This window comes from Panthera uncia, assembly GCF_023721935.1.
Source record: "Panthera uncia isolate 11264 chromosome D3 unlocalized genomic scaffold, Puncia_PCG_1.0 HiC_scaffold_8, whole genome shotgun sequence".
Taxonomy (NCBI): domain Eukaryota; kingdom Metazoa; phylum Chordata; class Mammalia; order Carnivora; family Felidae; genus Panthera; species Panthera uncia.
In genome coordinates, this window is record NW_026057586.1 from 24,403,864 (window position 1) to 24,428,283 (window position 24,420).

Sequence of the window (24,420 nt, forward strand, 5' to 3'; positions counted from 1 at the left end):
TTATACTGCCTCTATCATTTTTCCTTTTATAGAATATCATGGGGTTGGAATCCCCATATGTGGCTGTATACACATTGGCTTCTTCCACTTAGTAATACTCTAAGCTTCATCCATGTCTTTTCATACTTGGATAAATCACTTTTTATAGCACTTACAGTCCATGGTCTGGATGTATCGCATTTGATTCACTTATTGAAGAACATCTTAGTTGCTTCTGAGTTTTGTCAATTGTCAAAGCTGCCACAAGCATCCACCTGCCAGCTGGTGGTGTGGATATGTTGTCAACTCCTTTGGATAAATACCTAGGAGTGTGAATGCTGAATCCTACGGTAAGATTGTTTTGTGTAAGACACTGCCAAAGTGGCTGTGCCATTTTGTGTTGGACAGCAGCAAAGAGTTTCCACTTCTCCACAGCCTCACATCCAAGTTAGTTGGCATATAGTACAATGATTTCAGGAGTAGATTCCTTAATGCCCCTTACCCATTTAGCCCGCCCCCATATGAGTGAAGCCCTATGATATTTGTATTTGACTAATTTCACTTAGCATAATACTCTCTCGTTCCATCCACATAGTTGCAAATAGCAAGATTTCATTCGTTTTGATTGCCGAGTAATAGATAACACATTGTATGTATGTGTGTGTGTATATATATATATGTGTATACACACACACCCCCCACATCTTCTGGATCTCCTTTGCACTGCTGGTGGGAATACAAACTGGTGCAGTCACTCTGGAAAGTGGTATGGAGGTTCCTCAATTGTTTCTATGTATTTTGGGTACTAGTCCTTTATCAGTTATGTTTTTTTTGCAAATATTTTTCTCATTCTCTGGTTTGTCTTCTCATTTTCTTGACTTGTGTCCCTTTTCAAACACCAAAGGGAGACACAGTGGTGGAGATCTCCCATTTGGCAATGACTTTTCCATTCCTGTTTTCTCTTCCCCACATGCCTGGAAAAGCTCAAATTTTTTTGTACCCTTGTCAGTGGTTCTTTCAAGATCCAGAATGTGCTGTTTTGGGAAAGAAAAAGGCATGCATTTCTCTCTTGAAGATAATAATTTTTTTCTTCTTACGTTCTCAAATATTATGTGTCCTTCCATAAAAGATCTGGAATGTTAGGTGATTTGCTGACTCTTCATGCAGTGTGTATTTATTGAGTCTATCATTGTGATGTATGGTTCTGGGGATGCAAATTTTTTTTTTTTTTAAAGTAAAAGGAAAGATAATACATGATATAATGTGATGTGAGCTAATAAAAATCTAACACACAGTGCTTACTATGCAAGATGCTGGTCTAAGTTCTGTATTAATCATTGTCCTCAGGACAATCAAGTAAAGGTAATTGCTGTTCCCAATTTTATAGTCCAGGAAACTGAGGCACTTAGAGGTTAAGTAATTTGCCAGAATAACTCAGTTAATAACTGGCTGAGACAAGATTTGACCTTAAGATATGTAAATCATGTTACATGCCCACAATTTGTTTGTATTTAGGTAAGATAACCCATACACAAATGAAAATTTGTTCACTTCCTAGATTTCAATTTAGAGATGGCTTATATTTATTTTTATTTATATTTTTTTATTTTAATTATAACATGAAATTTATTGTCAAAATTGTTTCCATACAACACCCAGTGCTCATCCCAACAGGTGCCCTCCTCAATGCCCATCACCCACTTTCCCCTCTCCCCCAACCCCCATCAACCCTCAGTTCTCAGTTTTTTGTTTTTTTTTTTTTTATTTTTTATTTTTTTATTTTTCCAATGTTTTATTTTTATTTATTTTTGGGACAGAGAGAGACAGAGCATGAACGGGGGAGGGGCAGAGAGAGAGGGAGACACAGAATCGGAAACAGGCTCCAGGCTCCGAGCCATCAGCCCGGAGCCTGACGCGGGGCTCGAACTCACGGACCGCGAGATCGTGACCTGGCTGAAGTCGGACGCTTAACCGACTGCGCCACCCAGGCGCCCCTCAGTTCTCAGTTTTTAAGACAGATGGCTTTTAAAGCCTAACACCTGTTGGGGCACCTGGGTGGCTCAGTGGGTTAAGTGTCTGACTTCGGCTCAGGTCATGATTCCATGGTTTGTGGATTTGAGCCCTGTGCCAGGCTCTGTGCTGACAGCTCAGAGCCTGGAGCCTGCTTCGGATTCTGTGTCCCCCTCTCTCTCAGCCCCTCTGCTGCTTGCACTCTCTCTCTCAAAAATAAACATTAAAAAAAAAAATTAAAAAAGCCTAACACCTGTTGACAGAATTAAGCATCCTCTTCTCTCTGGTTGTGCAACATTTTTATGTATTTCAGGAGTTTAATTTGAGCAATGGTGTACATGTGTGTACATGGACCTGTGTTTATTCCATGCACTAGGGCATGTGGAAGCCCAGCTTTCTTTTCTCCAACAGGATTTGGCACAGTACCTGGACAACAACACAGATATGTCTTGATTTAGTTGAGTGATTGGTTGTGATTCATTTCATTTTTCATGTTTTAGTTTGATGGATGTGAACAAGGGCCTTTGAAAGTGAATGTCAGGTGGCTGTATTGCTATCAGAATCTGACTACATTGTCTCTTTGCAGGTATCGTGCTTGTTGCCATTAATCCTTATGAACAGTTGCCAATCTATGGTCAAGATGTCATCTATGCCTACAGTGGCCAAAACATGGGGGACATGGACCCCCACATCTTTGCTGTGGCAGAAGAAGCCTACAAGCAGATGGCCAGGTAAGCATGACCTCAGCCTGGGAGTCCTTCTGGGGATTCCTTCTGGTAGAAGTTTCTGCCTTCCTTGACTGCTTTTGCCTAGCAATCAGTTGGTGATCCTGGGATTGAGTAAATTTCCTCATGTCTTCAGCATCTTCTTGGGAACCTGAACCTATTCTTGAACAGTGGCTCCCAAGACCTTGTTCATTTTCTGAGCAATGAAATAAATGGATGCCTTAGATTTCATGTCTCCTTGGCTTCCTTTTGGCACTCTTTCCTCCCCTCTGGTGTCACAAATTCATTTTCTAGCATCACCCTTCATTTTGCAGATTCCACTGCAGATTCCCTTTGAAGGAACCAGGATTCTTGGACAACTTAATATACCAAGCATTTAGATAGGAATTTTAGAGTTTCTCTTTAGACACTGAAGTAAATCTCTGTATTGCTCTTTTTTAGCTCTGAAAGATGGGTACTGGTCTGTTTCATTGGAAAATGGGCTAGGTGATTGTACTAAGGTTCTACAGGTAAATGGAACAAGTAAACCAGGGATATGAGAGAGAGAGAGAGAGAGAGTGTGTGTGTGTGTGTGTGTGTGTGTGTGTGTAAGGAATGGCCTCATGTAATTGTGGAGGCTTGGCAAATCCAAAATCCACAGGAGAGGTTAATAGGCTTGAACCCATGGAAGAGTTGATGTGTTTGAAGTCTGAAGGCAGTCTGCTGTCATGATTCTGTCTTGGAGAAAGGCCTTCATCTGATCGGTTGAGGCCCACCCACATTATGAAGGGTAATGGTAAACAAAAATCTGATTTGAAATGTTAATCTCATCTAAAAAATATCTTCACTAGCACTATCTTGACCAGTGTTTGACCAAATGTCTAGGTACTCTGGCCTATCCAAGTTGACAACTAAAACTAATCACCACATTGATGGTCTTAAGCTATTCAGGCATAAGGTAGGGAAAGAAAGTTTCACCAAAGTTTTGGTGGAAATGCATATTCCTGTTCACACTAACATGCTGGATCTTGTCAGCCATCTTTCTTGCCATTTCTACAGAACACCTTATGGAGCTAGCAGCAAATGTAGGAAAGTCCTTTGTGGGGAGTAGGGCCACTTAGGCTAATTTAGTGAGAAGGAGAATCCCGTTTAAGATGGTCTGTGCTTCAGTGGATCTCAGAGTATAATTGTCAGCCTGATTAACTTTTCTAAGAAAGAAGGCAGCTTTTATAAGCTTGTTTATAGATTTAGTGTGGTATTGCTGGTTGTAGAGCTCTGTATATAAAAAGTTCTGCTTCCTTCTAGATCTATACTATGTTCAAAATAAGCAGTGATGGGAGAACTGAGCAATTTAACAAACAGAATGATCCATAACCATTTCTCCTAAATGTAGTAGGAGAGTGGGGGGGGGCGCTAAAATGGTCTCAACCTTTGATCTCTTTAATGCCATAAGAAAGACCACATACTGTATAAATCTACTTCAGGGCTTGGCCAGAAATCACTTCCTTGAAAACTTACGCAAACCTAACAAAGTGTGGTTCAAGGCCATGCCATGTGGAGAGAAGAATGGGTTTTAATGTGTTTTAGTACATAGCCCCATTCATATATTACTGTGGGAGGTCAAGTGTGTGGCACAGTGGAGAGAGATCTGGGGTCTGGACAGGCTTCCATGCCTTGGGAGAATCACTTAAGCTGAATCTTAAACTATCTTTCTCCTTTGGAGGATGGTTTCTTTATGGTTATAAAACAGAAGGTGGGTGTGGGTTACTTGTGACTTCCTACCATGCTAAAAGTTCTAGTAGTTCTTTGACATCTCTTTGGATGGATGTCACTGATAATTATTTTTCGTTTCATTCTCTTTTACCCAGTTGTGCTTAGATGTACCAGAAGTTGTTCTTTACCAAAGACTTCTTGAGGTGACCCCAATAGCTTTTGGAATTTCCTGGCCTCCAGCTTTATCTACACCATAGATCCTCTTGCCTAGATGCCTCCATTCTTCCTTTCCATGCTTGAAGCTGGGTTCATGGTTCTTCTACAGTCGGGTTATTTCATTTGTTTGGGCCCTTGTTCACATCCATTAGAAGGGGATGTGGTTGTACAGGGTGGTGTATAGATGGGTTATAAATTTGGCAATTAAGGGGCTTGGAGGTTAAAGTTGAATGAGGAATTGCTTCCTTAAGGGTTTTATTTTAAGGTTTATACTCCTTGTACTCTCCGAGTCCTAGGGTGCAGCCAAATAATCTTACTGAAATTCTTATGCAATTTTTGCTCATGAACTTAGACTAGAAGTAGAAGGACCAGCACGTGTGGCCATAGGAGAGAGCTATGGTTGAATTTGGTGGGGTCAGTGGCTTAGCGTTTCTGTTACTGATCTGAGAGACGCACTGGAGGCCCCTGGAGAATCTTTTGCTGTGCAGGGAAAAGAGGAGACCCATTGGTCAGATGCAGGGGAGGGAAGGGAAGGTTGTTGCTATACTTCCAGTATAGATCTGCTCTGTTAATTCTAGATGCTAGAACATATTTAACAATACCTGCCAACTGTGTTGTGCTCTTCCTGATGCATCAGTAATAGTTGAAATAACCATTAATTCAACAGTGTGCTTTGAATCTGAGCCTCTGTAACAGCTGGGCGAAATGAAGGGTGTAAGAAACCAAAGTTAATCACTTCACCCAGCATTACGCTGAGTTTGTGACTTAGTTCGCCTTGGATTCAACAATTCTTTCTCGTGATTCACTGAGGATTTGATTTTTCTTTCTTGATATGGCTCACGTCAGGGACTCTCCAACTCTTGATGTGTTGTGAGTGGGTCAGGGAGCCTGTCACAGCTCAAAGGGATAAATACCATCATCCCCATCCTGAGAGCTCCCACGGAGTCCTGTGCTGGAGGAAAGGAGGTGGAGGAGGAGACACAAGGACAGCCAACAATTGGTCACTGTCCCCATCTCTGTTGAATTCATTAAGGCTGGACTTGGGAGTAAATGGAGATTTGAAATGAAGTAGAAGAAGAATCGTATGAAACCTCCCATTCATGAGTTCTGGCCTCTGCATGAGAACCTATAGTTCCTGTGAGACGGGGTGGGGGGCCGACCTCCACTGGTTAGTACTGCTCCTTTCTCCCACTCAAAGATCCAGAATGCCTGCTCTTCCAGTTTTACCTTTCTCAGCCTCAGCTCCTGCATTAGATTGTATCTGCAGACATTGGTGTGGTATGCATCATTTGCTGGGTTCCTTACTGAATGAACACTGAAAAATGTAAGAACTTTCCTTCAACTCTGCAGAGCACACAGTCTGGTTAGAGAAGATGTAATAGTGGGCCAAAAACACCTGTAACAACAGGAAGTGTGTATAAAAGCCATGCATGGGGTCATTTGACTTGAGTCTTGACTGTCACAGATGGTCCAAGAAAACTGCAGCGTTTAAGCTGGATCTTGAATTGGTGGGATACGTAGTGAGAAGAAGGCCTCTGGGGGGCTAGAATAGGGTGATCATAATTCCAGAAGTGGGGCATCAAAGGCATGGTCACAAAACCACAGTTACCTGTTGCTTCATACCCCTTGGGATGTGTAATTAAAAAAGCCAAATGACAAATGTTGGAAAGGATGTGGAGGAATTAGAATCCTCATGTGCTCCTAGTGTGAATGTACAGTGTGCAGCTACTTTAGAGAAGTCTGACAGTTTTCAGTAAGTTAAAGGCAATTATTGCATGACCCAGCAATTCTACTCTTACGTAATTACACAAGAGAAATGAGAATATGTTCATGTAAAAGCTTATATACAAATGTTCATAATAGCATTACTCATAATAGCTGAAGGATGAAAACAGTCTATCAGCTGATGAATGGATAAAAAGTGGTACATCCATACAGTGAAATATTATTTGGCTATAAAAAAGAAGTCCTGATACATGCTACCACAGAGATGAACCTTTTAAAACCCTGCCTAGTGAAAGCAGCCAGACACAGAAGACCACCCATCATATTCCATTTACATGAAATGTTCATCTAGAGAGAAAGCACATTAATGTTTGCCCTGGGCTTGAGGCTAGAGGTGAAATGGGGAGCGGTTGCATATCAGTATCTTTTTAGGGAGGGGATAAAAATGTTCTAAGATTGATTGTGGTGATGGATCTATAGTTGAGCAAATTTTCTTAAAACGCTTTGAAATGTATACTTCAAAAGAGTGAATTGGGTGTTCTGTGAATTATCTCAAAAAAAGCTGTTAAAAAACAAAAGTATGGTCATGTACAGTTAGGGGCCAGACTGGAGACCTGTGAAGGCCGGGGTCAACTTTGGGAAGACAGTGTGTGTGCTGTTAACAGAGGGATGAAGAGATGGTGAAACAAGTTTGGGAAACCCTGGCTTAATCCAGTGAATCATCTTTAACACACAGATTCTCAGAGCAGTGATGTTGACGTGCTTTCTGAGTTTTAAGGTGGGGATGCATTTTAGACACAACACTGTTTTCAGGGGTTTTCTCAAGGGACTGATCTCACTCTTTGGGAAACACTGGTCTAGAGTATGGAGACATCCTAGAGCTTGTTACATAAGGAGGTAGTAGGATGCAGAATATTCAGAGAACATTTTTTTTCCTCCAGTGGGCCCTGTTTCGTAATATTTTCTTTCCCCACATTCCTATACCTTTTCCAGGGATGGAAACCTCTTGTGAGCAGCTTCTGTTGTGCATAGAATTGGTCTGTTGTAAATAGCCTCTATATAGTGAATGATAGGGAACTATGGGGTGTGAGACCCTGGGACACATGTCCCTTTCATTTGCTTTAGGGTCTGTGACTGATATTCAAGAACGGGAGGAATCAACATATTCATGCATTTCTCCAAGTGCGATCCATTATCCCCACCTTGCAGGCAAGGATAGAGACTTAAGGATGTTAAATAATCATCGAAAGTTATGAAGATAGTAAATGGATGAGGCTGGTATCCAGGCTTGGTCACTTTGCCCTGAAGCCCCTGCTTTAGCTGAGAAGCCTTACTTCCCTCCCTCAGTGGTACCTCCTGATCCGGATGGTCTTCCAGAACAGAGCCGATCCAGGACACCATGAGAGCCAAAGGGTAGACCTTTTCCCTTTGGCTTAAAAGTATCTAAGGTTGCACAGTGAGACTAGAGTTTCAGTGCATTTTCTAGCTTTGTCGGTGAAAGTGGGCCATCTTATTGGACTGGCCCTTTTTTGAGTTGTGTGTTGCTTTCTTCTGAAAGAGTGAGGATACTGCAAAGCAAATCTACTTGCTCAGGTAGCCAAGGTAATTGAACACGCACATTTCCATCTCACTCTGCTGTGTTGCCAAGCTGTGACTAATGGTGAAAGATGGGACAGCTATTACCTGGGATCCCAGGGAGGCATGTAAGCAGGCACACCTGTGGCCCGGGGGCCAGTGGTGAATGGAACAGACTCTTGTGGGTGGGAGCCTTCTCAGAGATGGGAAGGAGCTCCTTGAGAGCAGAAAGCCTGTGTTCACAGGGGAGAGAAGGAATCAAATTTATAAACCCTGCTTGGGTCCCTAGAGAGGTTATCTTGGTGGCTTTGTGTCCCTAGAAGTATGCAGAGTTTGCAGAGAACTCGAAGGTTTGCCAGGGAGAACAGTATGGAAAGGAATATCCATAGTATAAAAGTGGTGCCCCAGAAATCTAGAGGCCTTTCAGGTAAACAGCAGGAAGAGAGTTAAAGGGTTAAAGGTACGAGTAGAAGTGAGAGGCTGGAGATGTGTGCTGTAATAGAGAGGAGATAAACTCTGAATTTTCCATCTTTGGAGGTGAAAATGATAGATTGGACAACTTTACCTTCTTGGTAATTGGGGTGGAGTATTTGTGGGTTATGGGAGAAAGGACTCAGGACTTGGTTTTTTCAGCTACAGACTCTGGGATTAGGACTGTTGGGAAGATAATTTTTTAAAAAGAACTATATGTAAGTGGCCTAAATCCACATTTTGTTTTGAGATCAAGTTTTAGCTAGAATGATGTCTGTTTCTTCCTTATTTTGTGACATAAGTTGGTTGTTACTCAGGATCTTTCTGTGGTTTGGGGGAAGTTGGGATGTGAAGTACTTTGTGATCGGCCTCCAGTTTTCAGTGAGAGCACTGAGGTCATGCTGAGGAGAGCAGGGCCACGTTTGGTTTCACTGAAGTGTTTTCTGTCCAAGTTCTGTTTTCTGGTAATGTCTATGGACAAATGTTTTGGCCTCTGTGCTTCTTGGTATCCTAACCCTTTTTTTTCCTTGAAAGTTTGTTTATTGATTTATGAGAGAGGGAGGAGAATTCCAAGCAGGCTGTGCACTGAGCCCAACTTGGGGCTTGAACTCATGACCCATGAGATCATGACCTGAGCCGAAACCGAGAGCCAGATGCATAACTGACTGAGCCACCCAGGCACTCCTTGGTTTCCTCATCCTTTATGAGAACATTGGCTCTACCTCAGGGACTAGGACCCAGTGGGAAATTATGAAGAGCCTTGAGAAACTGTCAAGCACTGTGAACATTTGGGGTGTGGATGTTGAAGTTCATTGGCTGGTGTTGAGTACAACAAATGACCGAATCACTGGGAAGACCAGTGAGGAGTACCAACTTGTTGAATTTTTACAATAAACTTTGAAATTATGACTTGAGTCAACCCTGATTGATGGGTGAAGTTTTCTTTCCCATTCATGATGGCTTCAAGTCAGGACTGGTTAGAACTAGGTTGCTTTAGGACGAGATCCAGAAGGATGCTCAGGATGTCTGGACACAGGAACAGCTTTTAATTTCTTCTCTTACATTATGTCTTATTTATAGAACATGCCCTGAGTAGTCCCCCTGTGTTCAAATTCTGGGATGCTCTCCTTACCTAAGAGATTACAAAGGGCAATCCTTAGGTATAGAACATAAAGCACTATAAAACCTATCATGTTTAAAATTCTATCTCCACTGTTTAAATTTCTGAGTGTAGGGGAAAGTTAAGTGTGCAGTGAATGTAGCTAACGATAACATCCCTGTGTTAAAAGAAACTTGAGTGTAAGTGTATATTCTCTTAAAATGGCGAGTTTAGAAAAGAATAGCCCTGGACCATTAGTTGTCCATGCTTGGTGAAGTTTAAGGCCTGTATCAAAAATTGTAGAGCTAAAAGATTTTGGCTCCTGAGTCTTCGGTTTAGTAATCCTGACTCTTTCTCTTCCCCGGGGGAGTCTAGCATGTTGGAAGGAGAGAGCCTGTAGTCGTGTGGTGGAAGTCAGTTGCGCTTTGAGAAGGCCAGAGACCATGTGCCAGCAATTGGTCCCTTTGGGTGCTGCTTTTGCACATCCCTGGTGCAGGGAACTGTCTCTGAAATGCTGCCATATTTAACTGCTTTCATCCTCTGGAGTTTCTTGATTCCCCGGTGCTCTGCTTGGTCTCCCTTTGCTTTCACCCACAGGTCTGAGCTCTGTGCAGCTGTACAGGATGGTGGGCATTTTCTTATGTGTGGCGCTCCCAGCTTGAGGCCGGATCCTGGCTGCCACAGCCGTTCCTGCCAGTGTGGTTTTCAGACCCTGTCCCAGAGCGGCCACCCTTAGATACCATCTGGTCTTTCTGATACTGGTGCTCATTAGATGTGGTGTGCCAGATGAGGTGAAGAGTTGATTTTCATACAGAATTTCTGTTGGGGGAGCCTACAATTGCATTCGCTTTTGGCAGTCATTTCATACTGTTGAATTTTCATAAGTTTGCAAGCTGCTAAAATTCTCTTCCCACCCCAATCTGCCCACATATGCATAAGAACTATTTTTTTTTCTTTTACAACTTCAACTAGATTTAATTGGTAGTAAAGTGCATATATTTAAAATGCAGTTAGATTTAAATTGCACATACAAGTAGGCACATTTTGACATGTTTATATACCCAAGAAATCATCACCACGATTCAGATAATGAACATTTCCTTAACTCCCAAAAGTTTCCTTCTGTTCCTTTGAACTCCACCCCTCTGCTCCCAGATAACCACTGATCTTTGTCACTATAAATTTAAACTTAAGATATGTTGCCCTCCTTCTGCATTTGCACAATTGATTTTTTTTGGCTCTGAGCAGGATTCCAGTTACTTATATTAAAATTCACCTTTATGCCTGCACCTCACTTTAGCCCGTGTATGTTTTTCAATCCTGATTTTCGCATCTGATATGGTACCTCCCCCTGGCTTGATACACCGGGAGATTTACCGAATCTCTTGCCTCTGCTCTTATCCGTTGAGGAAGAAGTGTTAATCTGGTTCGACTCCTGTAACATTCTGGGAGTAGTCTTAATCTAGATACTAATAATTGAAATAAAAAAGTGCTCAGGTGCTTGCCTCTATTTTTAAGTCTTGTTAAAACCTGCACACACTGGGCTGGGAGCACATGGGGGGTGCTCCCATGTGAGGAGGTGGGCTAGCACAGACCCCAGTTAGCATCATCCTAGTCTCCTGCCTCTTTCCCGTGTTTCTTCCTGGGCAAGTTCTCTCATTTAAAGCTCGTCCATTCCTCCTCTGAAAGGGGAGGATGCATGTCTGCACTTCCTTCTCGGGGTCGGTAGCAAATAAACCGACTCTGGCGTGCGGTGTGCCACGTACAGAGTCTGCCCTGGTCAGTGCCCCATGGCCCCAAGCTCCTGTGGTTCGTTGACTACGTGCTGTTCTTGTGACACAGCTTTTTTCTGATCCCAGAGTCAAACTCCCCACCCCTCATGGGTTTCTTTTGGAGTTTATAGTGGTGGTGACATGTGGCTACGATTTAGTTTTTCCAAGGTGTCTGAAATAATTTTTGGTTACAAGGCTAATAAAATGTGAAGCCTGGCGCAATGAAATGACATTTCTGTTTACATTGCAGTGATGCCTTTCACGCCGTGTTAACCACTTTCTTTTTCACTTTGAACTGCCTGTTTTTACATTTCTATCTGGGAAGACTGAGCAGCTGTAGACCATCTGCCAAGTGGCTGAGTTGAGTAGGAAAGGAAGATGCCCTGAAGCAAAGGTGGCTTGGTGTCAGGGTCCCGGGATGAGACTGCTTGGCTTCTCAGAGCTTGGCTGTGTGACTTTGGGCAAATGATTTAAGTTGAACTCACTTTGCACCAGTGTCTCTAAAATGGGGATGAGTATAGTGTCTAACTCACAAGCTTGTTAGAATTCATGGGTTGATTTCACTCATGTGGAACTTAAGAAACTCAACAGATGAACATAGGGGAAAGGAAGGAAAAATAATATGGTTTGTCTCCTCTCTTTTTATAAGGGACTCTTTGAGGGTTGCTGGAGGGAAGTGGGTGGGCTAAATGGGAGATGGGCATTAAGGAGGGCACTTGTTGGGAGGAGCACTGGGTCTTGTATGTAAGTGATGAATTACTGGGTTCTACTGAAACCAATACTCCACTGTATGTTAACTAACTTAAATTTAAATATAAAAAAAGTTCATAGGAGTTGATACCTGAAAAGTGCTTAGAATGGTTTCTGCACAAAGTAGTAAGTGTTCAATAACCATGTGACCTAGTCATGGTGATGGTGGTAATACTGGGATAATTAGTAGGTGGTATCCTATCCAAATGAGAGAAGAGCTGGAAGGAGACTTCAAAGATGAGTGGGGTTCTCTTCATGGGTTTCCCTCAGAGAACAAATAGTAGCTTCAGGGCCAAATGAAGATGGCAATCCCATGTGATTACAGAAGTTCTTTGGGACTCTTTTTTTTTTTTTTAATAGGGTTGTGTTTGAAATTCAGATTGTAGAAGTTGATAGGTGGTTGCCGGTCTGTTTAGAGGAAATGCCGTTTAAATTGCATGCTTCAAACTTTATTCTACAAGAAGACAGACAACTTTCCACTTTGCCTCGAGAGTGAAATTGCACTCTGGTTGCTTCTGGAGCAGCCCCTAGAAGAGGGTTAGAACGTGGGCACCGCTGCCCCTTTGGCTGTATCGCCTGTAGTCTTCGGCACCAGAAAAGAATACAGGATGCTGTGGTGCCCAGCCATCATGCGGTGGTTTCCTAGGTGTTTGAGAGACAGCCTGCCAGGGTGCCACTCACTAAGTGTGTGGTGTAGGCCAGGAGCAGAAAGCAATTTAGGAATCTATATGTTCTCGGTTCCCCTTATTGGTAGGGGTGCGTGTTCAAAAAGGATGACGATTTTAGAGTCCAGGGCAGTGTCTAAAGTCCATTAGTTTTTGTGGGCTAGTTCCTGGTCCACAGAGAAGCAGTCCCCCTGCCTCTGGCTGCAGGGCTCCTGTCAGTGTGTTAGAAAGCGAAAGAGGTGAGGCAAGGTAGCTGGCTCCGTGCAACCCATCCCTGTTATGGAGACATAATGGGGAGTCCTCTTTCTAGACTGGGTTAAAGAGCACGGCTTTAAGTTCCTCATGGTTACCATGAGCACACGGGTATACAACAACAGACAGTGTTTTGGCTTAAAAAGAAGAAGGCCTTGGGGAGGTCCTTTGTCATGGAGGTAGTTAGATTTGAATCCTGCTGTCTGACAGGGTCTGGTCTTGTCCATGGTGGAGTAAACAGGTTCCCCTAAATAGCTCTGCCTCAATATCCCTGAGAGATCCACTGCCCTTGCTCCCCCCCCCTCCCAATCAGAATCTCACGGGTGGAACCAAATCCTTTTTTTTTTTTCTAAGCTCTATAAATGATTAATAAAAGAGCAAAGTCTTTGGACCAGTGTTGAGGAAACTTGTGGGACAGAGTATCTGATCTGTGGGATTCAGACGTGTCCCTCACAAGAACAAGTCCCAAGTGTTGGTAGTCTCCCCAGTTCTGAAGCCCTGCATGGTTGCTTTTGACATCTCAACATGAATTGAGGATCTGAGCATGGGTTTAGATCGATGAAAGAAGTTAGAGAATTTGAAAGCCATTTGGAAGGTAGAGGACCCTCCAGTTGCAGTGAACGTCTGGCCTTTTCTGCCAGGATGCTCAGCACTGGCTGCTTGTGAGAATCCTCGCAAGGGTTTCAAGCTGCCCAGGCCTCGCCTGCGGAGCTTGAGCTCATCAGTAGAGGCTCAGATGTTGATACTTATTAGCTCATCTGTGTGAGGCAGGGTTGAGAGCTTCCCTGTACCTGTGTGACCAGGTACTCGACCTGGTCTTTGTCAACAGCAGGGTCATCTTCTCTGTGCATGAGGGATGCCGCGGAAAGCCTGCAGGTGATGCTGTGTATGAACATCCTCGAGAACCACGGTGGACAGACTTAAAAGCAAATGGTTCCTGAGCCTGCCTGGCTCCTGCCCCCATCATATAGAGCCATGATATTGGAAGCCAGAGGAGGGGCACCTCTAGCTAGAAAATGATGGAAATGATTTAGGTCTCTTGTATTCCAAGAATTAGAGAACAAAGTGCCTCGTGATCGATGACCTGCTTTGAAAGAGATGTCCTTTTTGGTTAAAGAGGGAGTTAACTTCCTTGAGAAGAACAAGTACCAAGAGTACTTAGAATTCTGGGATGTCTTTTCAGAAAACATCTTGGACCTTGTAGGGGAGAGAGCAGGGGTGGGATCCTGGCGACTTCTCTGATGAGCCACCTTTACTGGCTAAGAAGAGCTGTTCCTCTAACGTGTTTGCTGAGAGACTGTGGAGGACCTATCGATATAGACGTGTGAACTACTTAACTGCATTGGTCTGAATGTGTAGTCTCAAACTTCTGTTAGGATCTTAGGGATCAATACATGCATATTCCAGCTGTTCTTCCCTACTGGGTCACGGGCCTCCCAAAGTTTTACCCTATTTGTCATTGCACATATTGATCCATTGTAATTACCTGATGCATATGAACTCTGGCTCAGCAATCCAAAGGAGATATTTTTCTTAGTGTTTCGGTGAGGTTGTCATTTCCACAACTCTTCTCATTTTATCATCTTGTTTGTAGAGCCCCTTATCTCTTAGTTTGCAGAGTATGTGTTTATGAAATGCCTAGGACGATTAAGATTTCTTCAAGTTAGAGGTCACATCTTCTATCATCGGGGTTCCTTTTTCAGCAAGTTTAGTGTTATGACACCCAGTCTGGGCTAGAAATGTCTTCTTCCCTCAGCAGGCAGCTATACCACAGTTGGAAACTCTTAGAGGAGGATGGATATCTCTTTCCCCTCACTCCCACCCGAGGGCTCAACTTCTGGGGAGACGGCTCTGGGAATGTGCCCATTTTAGTCTCGTCTTCTCCCACCAGACTCTCCTGGCCTGGCTGGCACTCCCCATGCAGCCATTCCTTGTTGTGATTGCCTCCGGAATATATTGTACACTTAGAATATAGCCCCGTGAACTATGGCATCTGTCATGTAGCCAGGAGTGTGGGTCTTGACTGACCAGAGAAGTAGCCTGCGGCCCTCTCCTGTTCTCCTGCGACCTAAATCTTTGGAGGCTGCATTAATAGAGGTTAACCAATAACTTCTGACTGTGATGGTTGATCATGAGTCAACCCCAAATACTCTAATGCTTCTTACCTGTGGTCACAGATTGATCACAGTCTGGTGTAATACCACTGGGAGGCACGTTCTGGACCCTGTCCAGATGGTAGAGCTAAGTGGCAGTGCCTTTGTTGGTACCCAGCTTTTCCTGCTTTCCAGTGTTCTTTCCCCTCCCATAGAGTTGGCCTGATGACACAGTATTCTTAGAACTAATCGAAGCTGTCTTTACTGTCATGGTAGTAAATAAACAAAATTACTTTTTCACAAGAATTTGAGTTTCTCACACAGGCGATCTGTAAGAAAAGAATACATGGTTTACCCTTGAAGGCTTCTGGAACACCTTTGGAAACTGTGAGAAACAATAAGTGAATTCTGCTTCCCATCATCCCATGGCCCCGGTGGGTCATCAGTTGCTTGCTCCATCTAGACTGGTACACTGTCCATCTTACACCAAAGATGCCAGAGCTGAATGTGGGCTCCCTCCTCCCCTGACTTGAGGCTTGGGCTCTTCCTTAGATTGATCCATGGGATCCCCCTTGGCTGGGAGCTGGGGAGGAGTGGTGAAGGGTCCAAACTGGGAATAACACTACATGGTTCCCTTGCCCCCATTGTGTCTTTTCCCCCAGACTACTGCTTCTGGTTCTTCTCAACAGGTGCATCTTCCCTTACTTCATATCCTGAGTTCTGTCTACCCATGGTTTAAGTTTTTTTAATTAAAAAATTATTTTTAATGTTTTATTTTTGACAGGCAGAGGGGGGCAGGGGCAGAGAGAGGGAGACACAGAATCTGAAGCAGGCTTCAGGTTCTGAGCTGTCAGTACAGAGCCCGACACAGGGCTCGAAGTCCTGGACCATGAGGTCATGACATGAACTGAAGTCGGATGCTTAATTGACTGAGCCACCTAGGTGCTTCCCTCTATCCATGGTTTAAAATGAAACTTGATGTCTACACCCCCCAGGTCTGGCTCTTGATTTCTGAATGAACATTTAGCAAACTGTAAAAAATCCCTTTCTCCATACCAGCAGACAGGATTTCAAGGCAATTACCATGCTAGGAGCTCAGAAGTCTTGTTTTGATAGTCAAAAGGTGAACTTTGGCACTTTCTTTACCTTCTTATTAGAATAATCCTAGTCCTCCTGAGACAAACTAATGTGCTTAATTGAAGGAGAATGCCGTGTTTAAAAGAAATGTAAAGCCTACTGATGTATCTCAAAAATATTTTCCTACTTTGAAATGCATGATAATAACAAGGAATGTTTCCTAAGATTGTAAGGGCTATGCAGGCATTACCTGTCATTGTAGCACTGACTCAGTTTCATAGGTTTGTCTGTGGAACCAGAGGGATGTGAATCTGGACGCCCTAAATCCTAACTTTGTGCCTCTGACCACTTTGGTGTACTGCCTCCCTAGAAGAGAGGACTCCTCAGGTTCTGGCTTCAGTAACTGTGTAGAAGTTTTGTGCTGAGGCCAGGAAGGGGGAGGAAGGGAGGAGACACTCTAGAGGGTTGAAAATGAGTTGATTAGAGGATCCACTCTACCTTCCCCAGACACCTGGCTAGAGCTGTCGGAGCAAATCGATGGAGTTGAGAGAGGTTGGCCTACAGATGGTACTTAAAGCCCTGGGAACGGATGACGTTATCTTGGGGGAGAGAGTTGGGGAGGAGGAAAGTTGGTAGATCTAAGGCCAAGTAAATGTATTGTTCAGAGATCTGGTGGGGGAAGAAGAGCCCGGTAAGGGGGTGGGAGTGGTGGCTCCTCTGACGCAGCTATTGGCCGGGGATGGCGTGGGGGGCAGGGAGTACTGTTCAGTGCCCGGGCATGGTGGACGAATGGGGAGTGCCCTGCGGTGTGCGGGGCTGTCCTGTGCACCTGAGAGCTGCCTCCCATTGTTCCATGTCAGCTGCCCAAAGTGATCCTTAAACATTCTTTGTGACTTGCACATTTATGCTGCACTTTGGTTTTTAGGCTGCTTTTTGGTCTCCCTTACCTCCTGACTCCTCACCCAAACAATGTGGAAGGGCAGGCTTTTTCATCTCAGCTGTTGAGAGCTGAGGCCTTGAGAGGTTCGGCCAAAGTCACCAACCTGTACATGACAGGCTGGGGTCCTGGAACCGACTCTCCTCACCCACTGCAGGGCTCTTGCCGTTCTCCTCTTCTGTGCCTCTGTATGGCTTAAATCTGGAGAACTGGCTTTCCAGCTGAACCTCCCACAGGGGTGCTGGGCTTGCACAGGTTAAGTGGCTCCATCCAATGGGAAGAAGCCATCATGGCTGCTGCAGGACAGGGTCTGCAGGGAGGCTGTGTGAGCTGTCACGCAGGACCCTGGATTGCTGCTCTGCGGATGGTCACAGAACAGGTGAGACCTGAACCTTGCCAGGTTCTGTGCATATATAACACATGCCAGAGGTGGATTTCAGGCAAATACATTCCTGGCCTTTCCCTGTTCTCGGCCTTTCTTTCATACTTTACCCCATCTGTGCGTACGTGGGCGACTTCTGGGTGCACGTAAGATGTGAGCTGCACATCTTATATGTGAGCTCTGGGTATCAGTTCCTCCCCTGGAAATGACAACAGTTCTTTAAATTCTCAGAGTAGAGAAGTGACAATGTACTAGTAATTAGACACTGTCCAAAGAACCTCCTGCCTAAAATATCCATCTCCCTAGCCTGTCACTTTATTTAAAGTAATACCTTTCTTCTCAGCTGAGCCAAAAACTATTAAAAAATATACTTCTTATCTGAGAGGATGTCCTATGTGTCACACCTTTTAAAATGCAGCTTGGGTCTGTTGGCTCTGATTCCTTCCCCCATTGCTGCGGTTGAGAGCCTCATCCTTCATTTGGGTCACTGCTGCAGCCTCTGAACCAGTCTGTCTTGACCATGTTTCTTCTCACTCCCAAGTCTATCCTTTGTGCCACTGGGGAGGAGGGAGTGTGTGTTTTGTGGTAGAGGGTCTCAATGTTAAAACAATGGCAGGGAGGAGGCAATTTAGGGGAGGGGGGAGTATGGGAGCAGAGCAAGGGGGTAACTGGTGGAGTGGAGTGCCGGACGTAGGGGTGGGATCCAGGGCTCAGGTGGTGACATTTGCCTCCTGGAGAAGGCAGAATCCTCCTGTTAGAGATGGGGAGGAGAAAAGCCAGGTGCTGATGAAGCAGGAAGTTTGGTAGGTGGGGTGGCAGGAAGTTGAACTGTTCCAGGACTTTCCCTTGGATTGCTAAGATTCCTATCTTGATAGCATGTGGCAGATACTGACATGTTGGGCGAATAATGCACGGATTCCACAAATGTGTCTCATAATGGAGGTGTCCTCCAGAAAATTGCTGGGATGGGAATAAGTCCCATGTGTGTGGGGAGAAGACCAGCTGAATCTGTAGGGTGTGCTGGGATCTAATGTACTGTCACTGCAGAGATGGGTGGCCAGATGAGAGGACTGTCTTTCCTGGCCCAGGTGACAGGGTAGCCAGGGTGCCCCGACATTTTTCTAAGGACTTGTGTCAGGTGAGCTTGTGAGCCAGTGTGTGGTTACCTCTGCCCTGGTCGGTGGCCAAAAATGGTCTTCCATCCAGCTTCCCTTGCACCTGTCACGGGTGCAGTAGAGCATGTAAGAGAATCAGACTTTGACAGCTACAAGGGTCCCTAGATACTTTTGCTCCAACTCATTTATTTTACTGAGGATGAAACTGAGTTCCAAGTGGGAGGCAAGGACTTGCTAGGCCCTGCACTGAGTTTGTGTCAAGGCTTCCAGGGTCTTCAGCCCCCCAGTCAAGGGCTCCCCCTAACCATCGGCAGAAAGGCCAGCTCCCTAGGCCACAGTCAGACCCCCATTTCTGCTCAGTGTGTGTCTTGATGCGATCTGAGACCTCCGGCCAGGCCCAAACCTCCTTGTGCCTTGGCCAGGATGGAAAGCATGCTGAGTGAAATGGTTGAGAGACCTCCCTCAAAGCAGTGGCTGGCTGAAGGCTGGCCTCGAAGAGGCAGGACCACAGAATGAGTAGGAAAGGGCGGGGAAAAAATCTAGAGCAGAGGTAGCATCTTCTGGAGCAACATAGAATGGCCGGTACAAGGGGAGCACATGTGGGATTCTGGAATGATCTGGAGAGAAATGATGAGGGCAGCAGGGGCAAACTCGAACCCCGAGTGGCTTGTTACCTTCTCACTTGTAGGCTAGCAATAGCCCTTCAGCCTTTTACAGATCATGCCAGAAAATATTAAGAACCTTGACTTCTACAAATTCAATTATGTAATAGGTTATGGTTCCTCCACTAACGACTTGATAATAGTGTATTTTAAAAAGTTTGTGGATGAACTTTGGTTTTTCAAATGTCCATCAAATTTTATTTTGGAGCCTGTGTGTGTTTGCTTTGCGGTCTTCTCTCCCAAGCGAAGAATAAATGACTCTGGAGTGTAAAACGGCTTCACATTTTTCTTCAGTCAAATTTAGTAGTACCAGCTGGGTGATCACACAGAGTAGGGACAGAGGGTTACCTGAGCCCGTTGGAGAAAAGTGTTACCTCTTTAATTAGTTGGGGATACCTTTCTACCTACTTCTCTCCCTCCCTCCTGTCATGTGACTCACTGAAACTACTTATTAAACCTACCATTTATTAGCCTGAGAGTGGTAGTTGAAGTGGTTGCACGCCCAAATGATTGCGTTAAGAAGCCACACTGCAGTGGCCACCCCCGCATCCCAGAGGCAGCAGCCTGGCGCGATCACACGGAGCATGGATGCCTGAGCCCACTGCCTGGGTCCGAGTCTCATGCCCTCTCTTTGGCTGTGTGACTTTAGGTGAGTCCTCTTGCTCTGTGTCTGTTTCCTCATCTGTGATGTGGGGATGATCAGAACAGGACCTTATTCCTAGGAATGTTCTGAGGATCAGTTGTTTGATATGTGGAAAATGCCTGCACATGGAAGATGCTACTTGAGAATTAAGTATTAATTTTTTAAAGCATTCCATGATTGACTGTATCTTTAAACCATATCTTCACATTGGTGTTTTAAAGATTGCAAATGCATTACACAGGTTTTTACAATGAGTTCTATAGTACGCAAGGAATGAACAGTCTAAGAAATTAAGGTCCTGAATGTGTGTGTGTGTGTGTGTGTGTGTGTGTGTGTGTGTGTGTGTGTGTGTGTAGGACCATGTCTTAGAGCAGTTTTAGCTTCCTAGTGAAGTTGAGAGGATGTTAGAGAGTTCCCATGTGTCCCCTGCCCTCACATCTGCACGTCCTCCTGTGTTATCTGTATCCCCCACCAGAGTGGTACATTCGCTACAATGAATGAACCTACAGACCTGTCACAATCACCCCAAATGCGTAGTTTACATTCGGGTCCATGCTTGATGGTTGTATATTATGTGGGTTTGGACGAATGTGTATGACACATACCCATCGTTATGGTTACCCATCAGTAGTCTTGCTGCCCTAAAAGTCCTCTGTGCTCTACCTGCTCATCCCTCCCTCCAGCCCCCCATCCCTCACAACCACTGATATTTTCATGTTTTCCCAAGTTTTGCCTTGGCAAGTAGGGTAAAAAGACTCAGTATATCATCATGCAAAAGGGATTCAGTGATGAGGGAAAACAGTCTGCAGGCAGCCCACTGGAGCTCCTATTTGAGGTCAGATGCAAGAAACAGAAACAACAGAACTGCCTGAATAATCATACTGAAATCCCCAAATTGAATTCTCCATGAAGGGGTGGTTGGATTTTTCAAAATTTCCCTAGGCAATCAAAATTTAATATTAATTGGCATTTCTAGGAATTGGGAGTGTCAAATGAGTTCACTCATAAGGAGTATCACAATTTGAAACATTTGATACACATTTGAAAAAAAAGGAAGGGCTTTAATTTGATAAAATACCTTAGAGTTGGGGGATTTCTATTCTAGCTTGGCTGCTTTAAAAAGTCACCAAATAAAACTTATTACAGAATCAAGTAATTAGAATTGTCCCTGAATGTCTCCTCTGTCTCCTCTTTTTTTTTTTACAGGGCAGATCTTGATGGGCACTGAAAATCCCTTTTACTTCAAGCTTCAAAAGCTGTTTATAACCCAAGACAAAATAAAACCTGTCCATACAAAACCCTGCACACAAGTATTTAGTTTTACTCCTAATAGCCGAAAAGGGGCAACAACCCCAACATCTGTCAACTGAAAAATAAAAATGGTAGATCTATGCAATGAAATACTGTTGTTCAGCCCTAACATGGATAAACCTTGAAAACTTTATGCTACATGAAAGCCAGGCAAAAAAAAAAAAAAAAATCACGTGATTCCATCTATATGGAAGTTCAGAATTCGGGAATCTGTTGGAGACCAAGTACATTAGCGAGTGTGTTGGGGGCGGACGAATGGACGGGCACTGGGAAGGGGCTGGTAGTGACCACAGGGCTGCTTTCTGAGGTGATGAAGATGTTCTGACATTGATTTGAGCGATGGCTGCACAACTCTGAGCATAGTAAACACCACTGTACACTTGAAATGGATGAATTGTGTGGTATTTGAGTTGCATCTCCATAAAGCTGTTAACCTCCCCCCACCAATAATAAAAAGCGGTAGCAGATTTAGAGATGCTATTTTAGAGAAGGTGAACTGGAACTGTATTTCCTAGATGGTATCATTTGAGCTTAGACTTGATAAAATAAGACTGTGACAGGTGGGATGTGGGCAGGGAGGCAGGTATGAATAATACTCTGTTGTAAAGAATCCTGTCCAGAAAGATTTGTGTTTCCGTATGCATTACCTGGAGGGGGATTCAATACCACACATGCTAACCAGTATGTCTGCAAATCTATTCTATATGCAAGAGGGTTTTTCCAAACCATAAGCCAATCTTTTAAGTGTCATTAAAATGAAAATTTAAAAAAATATTTAGGTGTTAGGGTACCTATAGGACTAGATCCTGGGCTGATACATATCTTGGCGGCCTTGACAGTCCCACACAGCAAGGAAATGAAGTAAAAAGAGAATGGGATTAAAGAAAACATCTGGGCGGTGGGGTGGCAGGTTGCATAGCTCTCTGATCTTCCCTGGGTTCTGGAGGTGTGGCCCACCTGGCACCTCATCTTTGGCCCTTTCTCTGTCCATTCTCCACCAGCCAGGAAACCAAAACAAGGCTCAGCAAAATGCACCATGCCATTGTGGTTGCTTACCTTGTTGATGACGATAGCTTCCCAGTTCGGCCCTGGAGCCTGTAGTATTCCAGGAGACCAGGACTGGAGAGGACTCCAGTACTGGCAAGGATCTTCATACATTCCAGGTCAGCATGTGGTGAATACAAAGAGGGCTGCAATCGTGGTGCCCATGGCACGACCATTTTCCTTCATTAGGCAACACAGAAAGGGTGAGCTGCCCCAAAAAGGCTCTGGGAGAAGAGCTAGCACAGTGTGACTTTATGTATCCTTGAGAAAGTTCCCTCACCCTGGGCGCACCTGCTCCGGGAGAATATTTCTTAAAATCTAAAGCTATGGATTTTGATAAGTGACACTAAACACATGACCTTTGGAGGGGGGGGTGTCTTACAATTGAGGGACTTCCAGGGAAAGTCCAAAAAGGTTTTAAAGACACACAAGTATAAATTCTGGCCCTGGGAAGGTTTTAGGATTGCTTTAATTATGCAGCCCCCCAAAGATTCAGAACCCAAAATCTTTTCAAAGGTGTGGTTAATCATCTGCATTAAGACAGCCCCTCTGTTCATAGGGAGTCACTGTTGAGTTTTTTACAAAAGGAGTTTGGGATTTTTTGCCCAGAGGACCAGGTAGCTCCGTAATTAGGTTTGTACCCCAAAAACTGCTGTGCAAGGAAAGACCGGGAAAAGCTTTAAGTCTTCGGTTCAGCTCTCTGGCCCCTGTTCTGTGACTGCACTGCGCAGCCAATTCCTGTTTCTGAACTTGTAACTCTTAGTCAAGGTCAATGTTAGCATTATCAATGATGTGGAACAAGGTCCACTGGGGTCTTTGCCCAGGGTCTCAGCCATCCCTGATGTTTTCTCCAGTCTGAGGCTACTGGTCTTTTGTAGGTTTTTTTCAGCACAGATGCTGTCTTTTGTTTTAGGTGTCGCTTTCTTGTTGGCCTTTCAAGGGAGCAATTTCACACACATAGAAACTAGTTCAATGTTTTACCCCACGTAGGTGTGTAGTGAAGAATTGCCATGTGACTGGTGGGCCCCTGAGTCCCCCTTGTCCTTCCCTTTCTTCTCCCCTTCCTGCTGCTGAGAGGCTTGTGGTTGCTCCAGTAGGCCTCAATTCCACTTCTGGGGTCCCTGTTGACTTACCACCCGTGTCCAAGGGCATTTGGACTGTTACTCTTGGAAAGTACCCAAAGCCCCATTCTCTGCTGGGCTTGGCAGTGGAGGGGGAAAGAACACCGGGATCTGTGGAGGAAACCCTGGCTTTGGATAAATCATTTACACTTTGTATTGGTTTTTGTGCCTGCAAAGTAGGGGAAGGAGTGTTAGCTGACCTGCCTCACAGTGCCAGTGGAATGCTAAACAGAAATTTCAGATGCGATCGTGTAGTAGGCTAGAATTGAGATTGATTACTGTGAATTTTGATGATGCCTGTTATTTAGATCTTCTATTTTATTGCTAATTCCTCACTGCTTATATCTGTGCTATATAAAAAGGTATTTTATAGGGGGCACGGAGGTTCCTATTGATAGGAACTGTCTGTTAGAACCAAGATCTTACCCTCTTGCCCAGCCCAAGTGATGAAGGATCCTGTGATCTCTCAAGGCTATTTTTGCCCTAAAAAGCTGCTGTTGCAGAAGTTCAAGGCTTGACATCAGTATGGTCTCTTCATCCACTGAAATGGTTTCATTCATTTACAAGATTAAAATCTCCAGGAGTGGGTGCAGGTGGGGAGGAAGTCTTGGCCAACCTCAGCCCCGAATACTGTGAGGAGGAGGGGTCGGCCCACACAGACATGCAGGTGGGATTTCCCAGATGGTGCAGACCTCAGGCTGTGTCGGAGGCCTGCATGTTGAGAGAAGGCAGGAGGAGCCCTAAGACTTCAGTTTTGCTAGAGCTGTTTTTGCGGCTCAGCAAGTTTTCCTGACAACCTAACGAATGGTTGATTGGCTTTCCATTATTAAATCTTTTCCAGCCCATTAAAGCACGTCTTTGTTTTGAGGACCCAGAGGGGTTTCGAGACCTGATGGGTAGGATTCTTTTCTATCTCCGAATCCACAGACTTGGGGGACATGGTGCCAAAGAGACCCATTGTTGATAAATAACCAGAGCCACTGCTCAGTGCACATTTGCTCTGAGCGCGGCAGTTCCTTGAATGACCTACTAAGCCACAGGGGTGCTTTTACTTTCACTTGGACCTCTTCAGGCTGAAGCAGATGTTTTTCCCAAAGCAGCCCC

The 24,420-nt window shown here is 44.5% G+C and overlaps 1 protein-coding gene across 1 annotated transcript in view; it reads left to right on the forward strand.

Moving 5' to 3' along the window:
* The window catches only part of MYO5B (myosin VB), a 341,711-nt gene that overhangs the window by 155,431 nt on the left and 161,860 nt on the right, over positions 1-24,420 (forward strand). Inside the window, exon 4 of the mRNA XM_049620078.1 lies at positions 2,576-2,720. Within this exon, the coding sequence (XP_049476035.1) occupies positions 2,576-2,720 (145 nt within the window). The remainder of the gene's footprint in view (positions 1-2,575; positions 2,721-24,420) is intronic.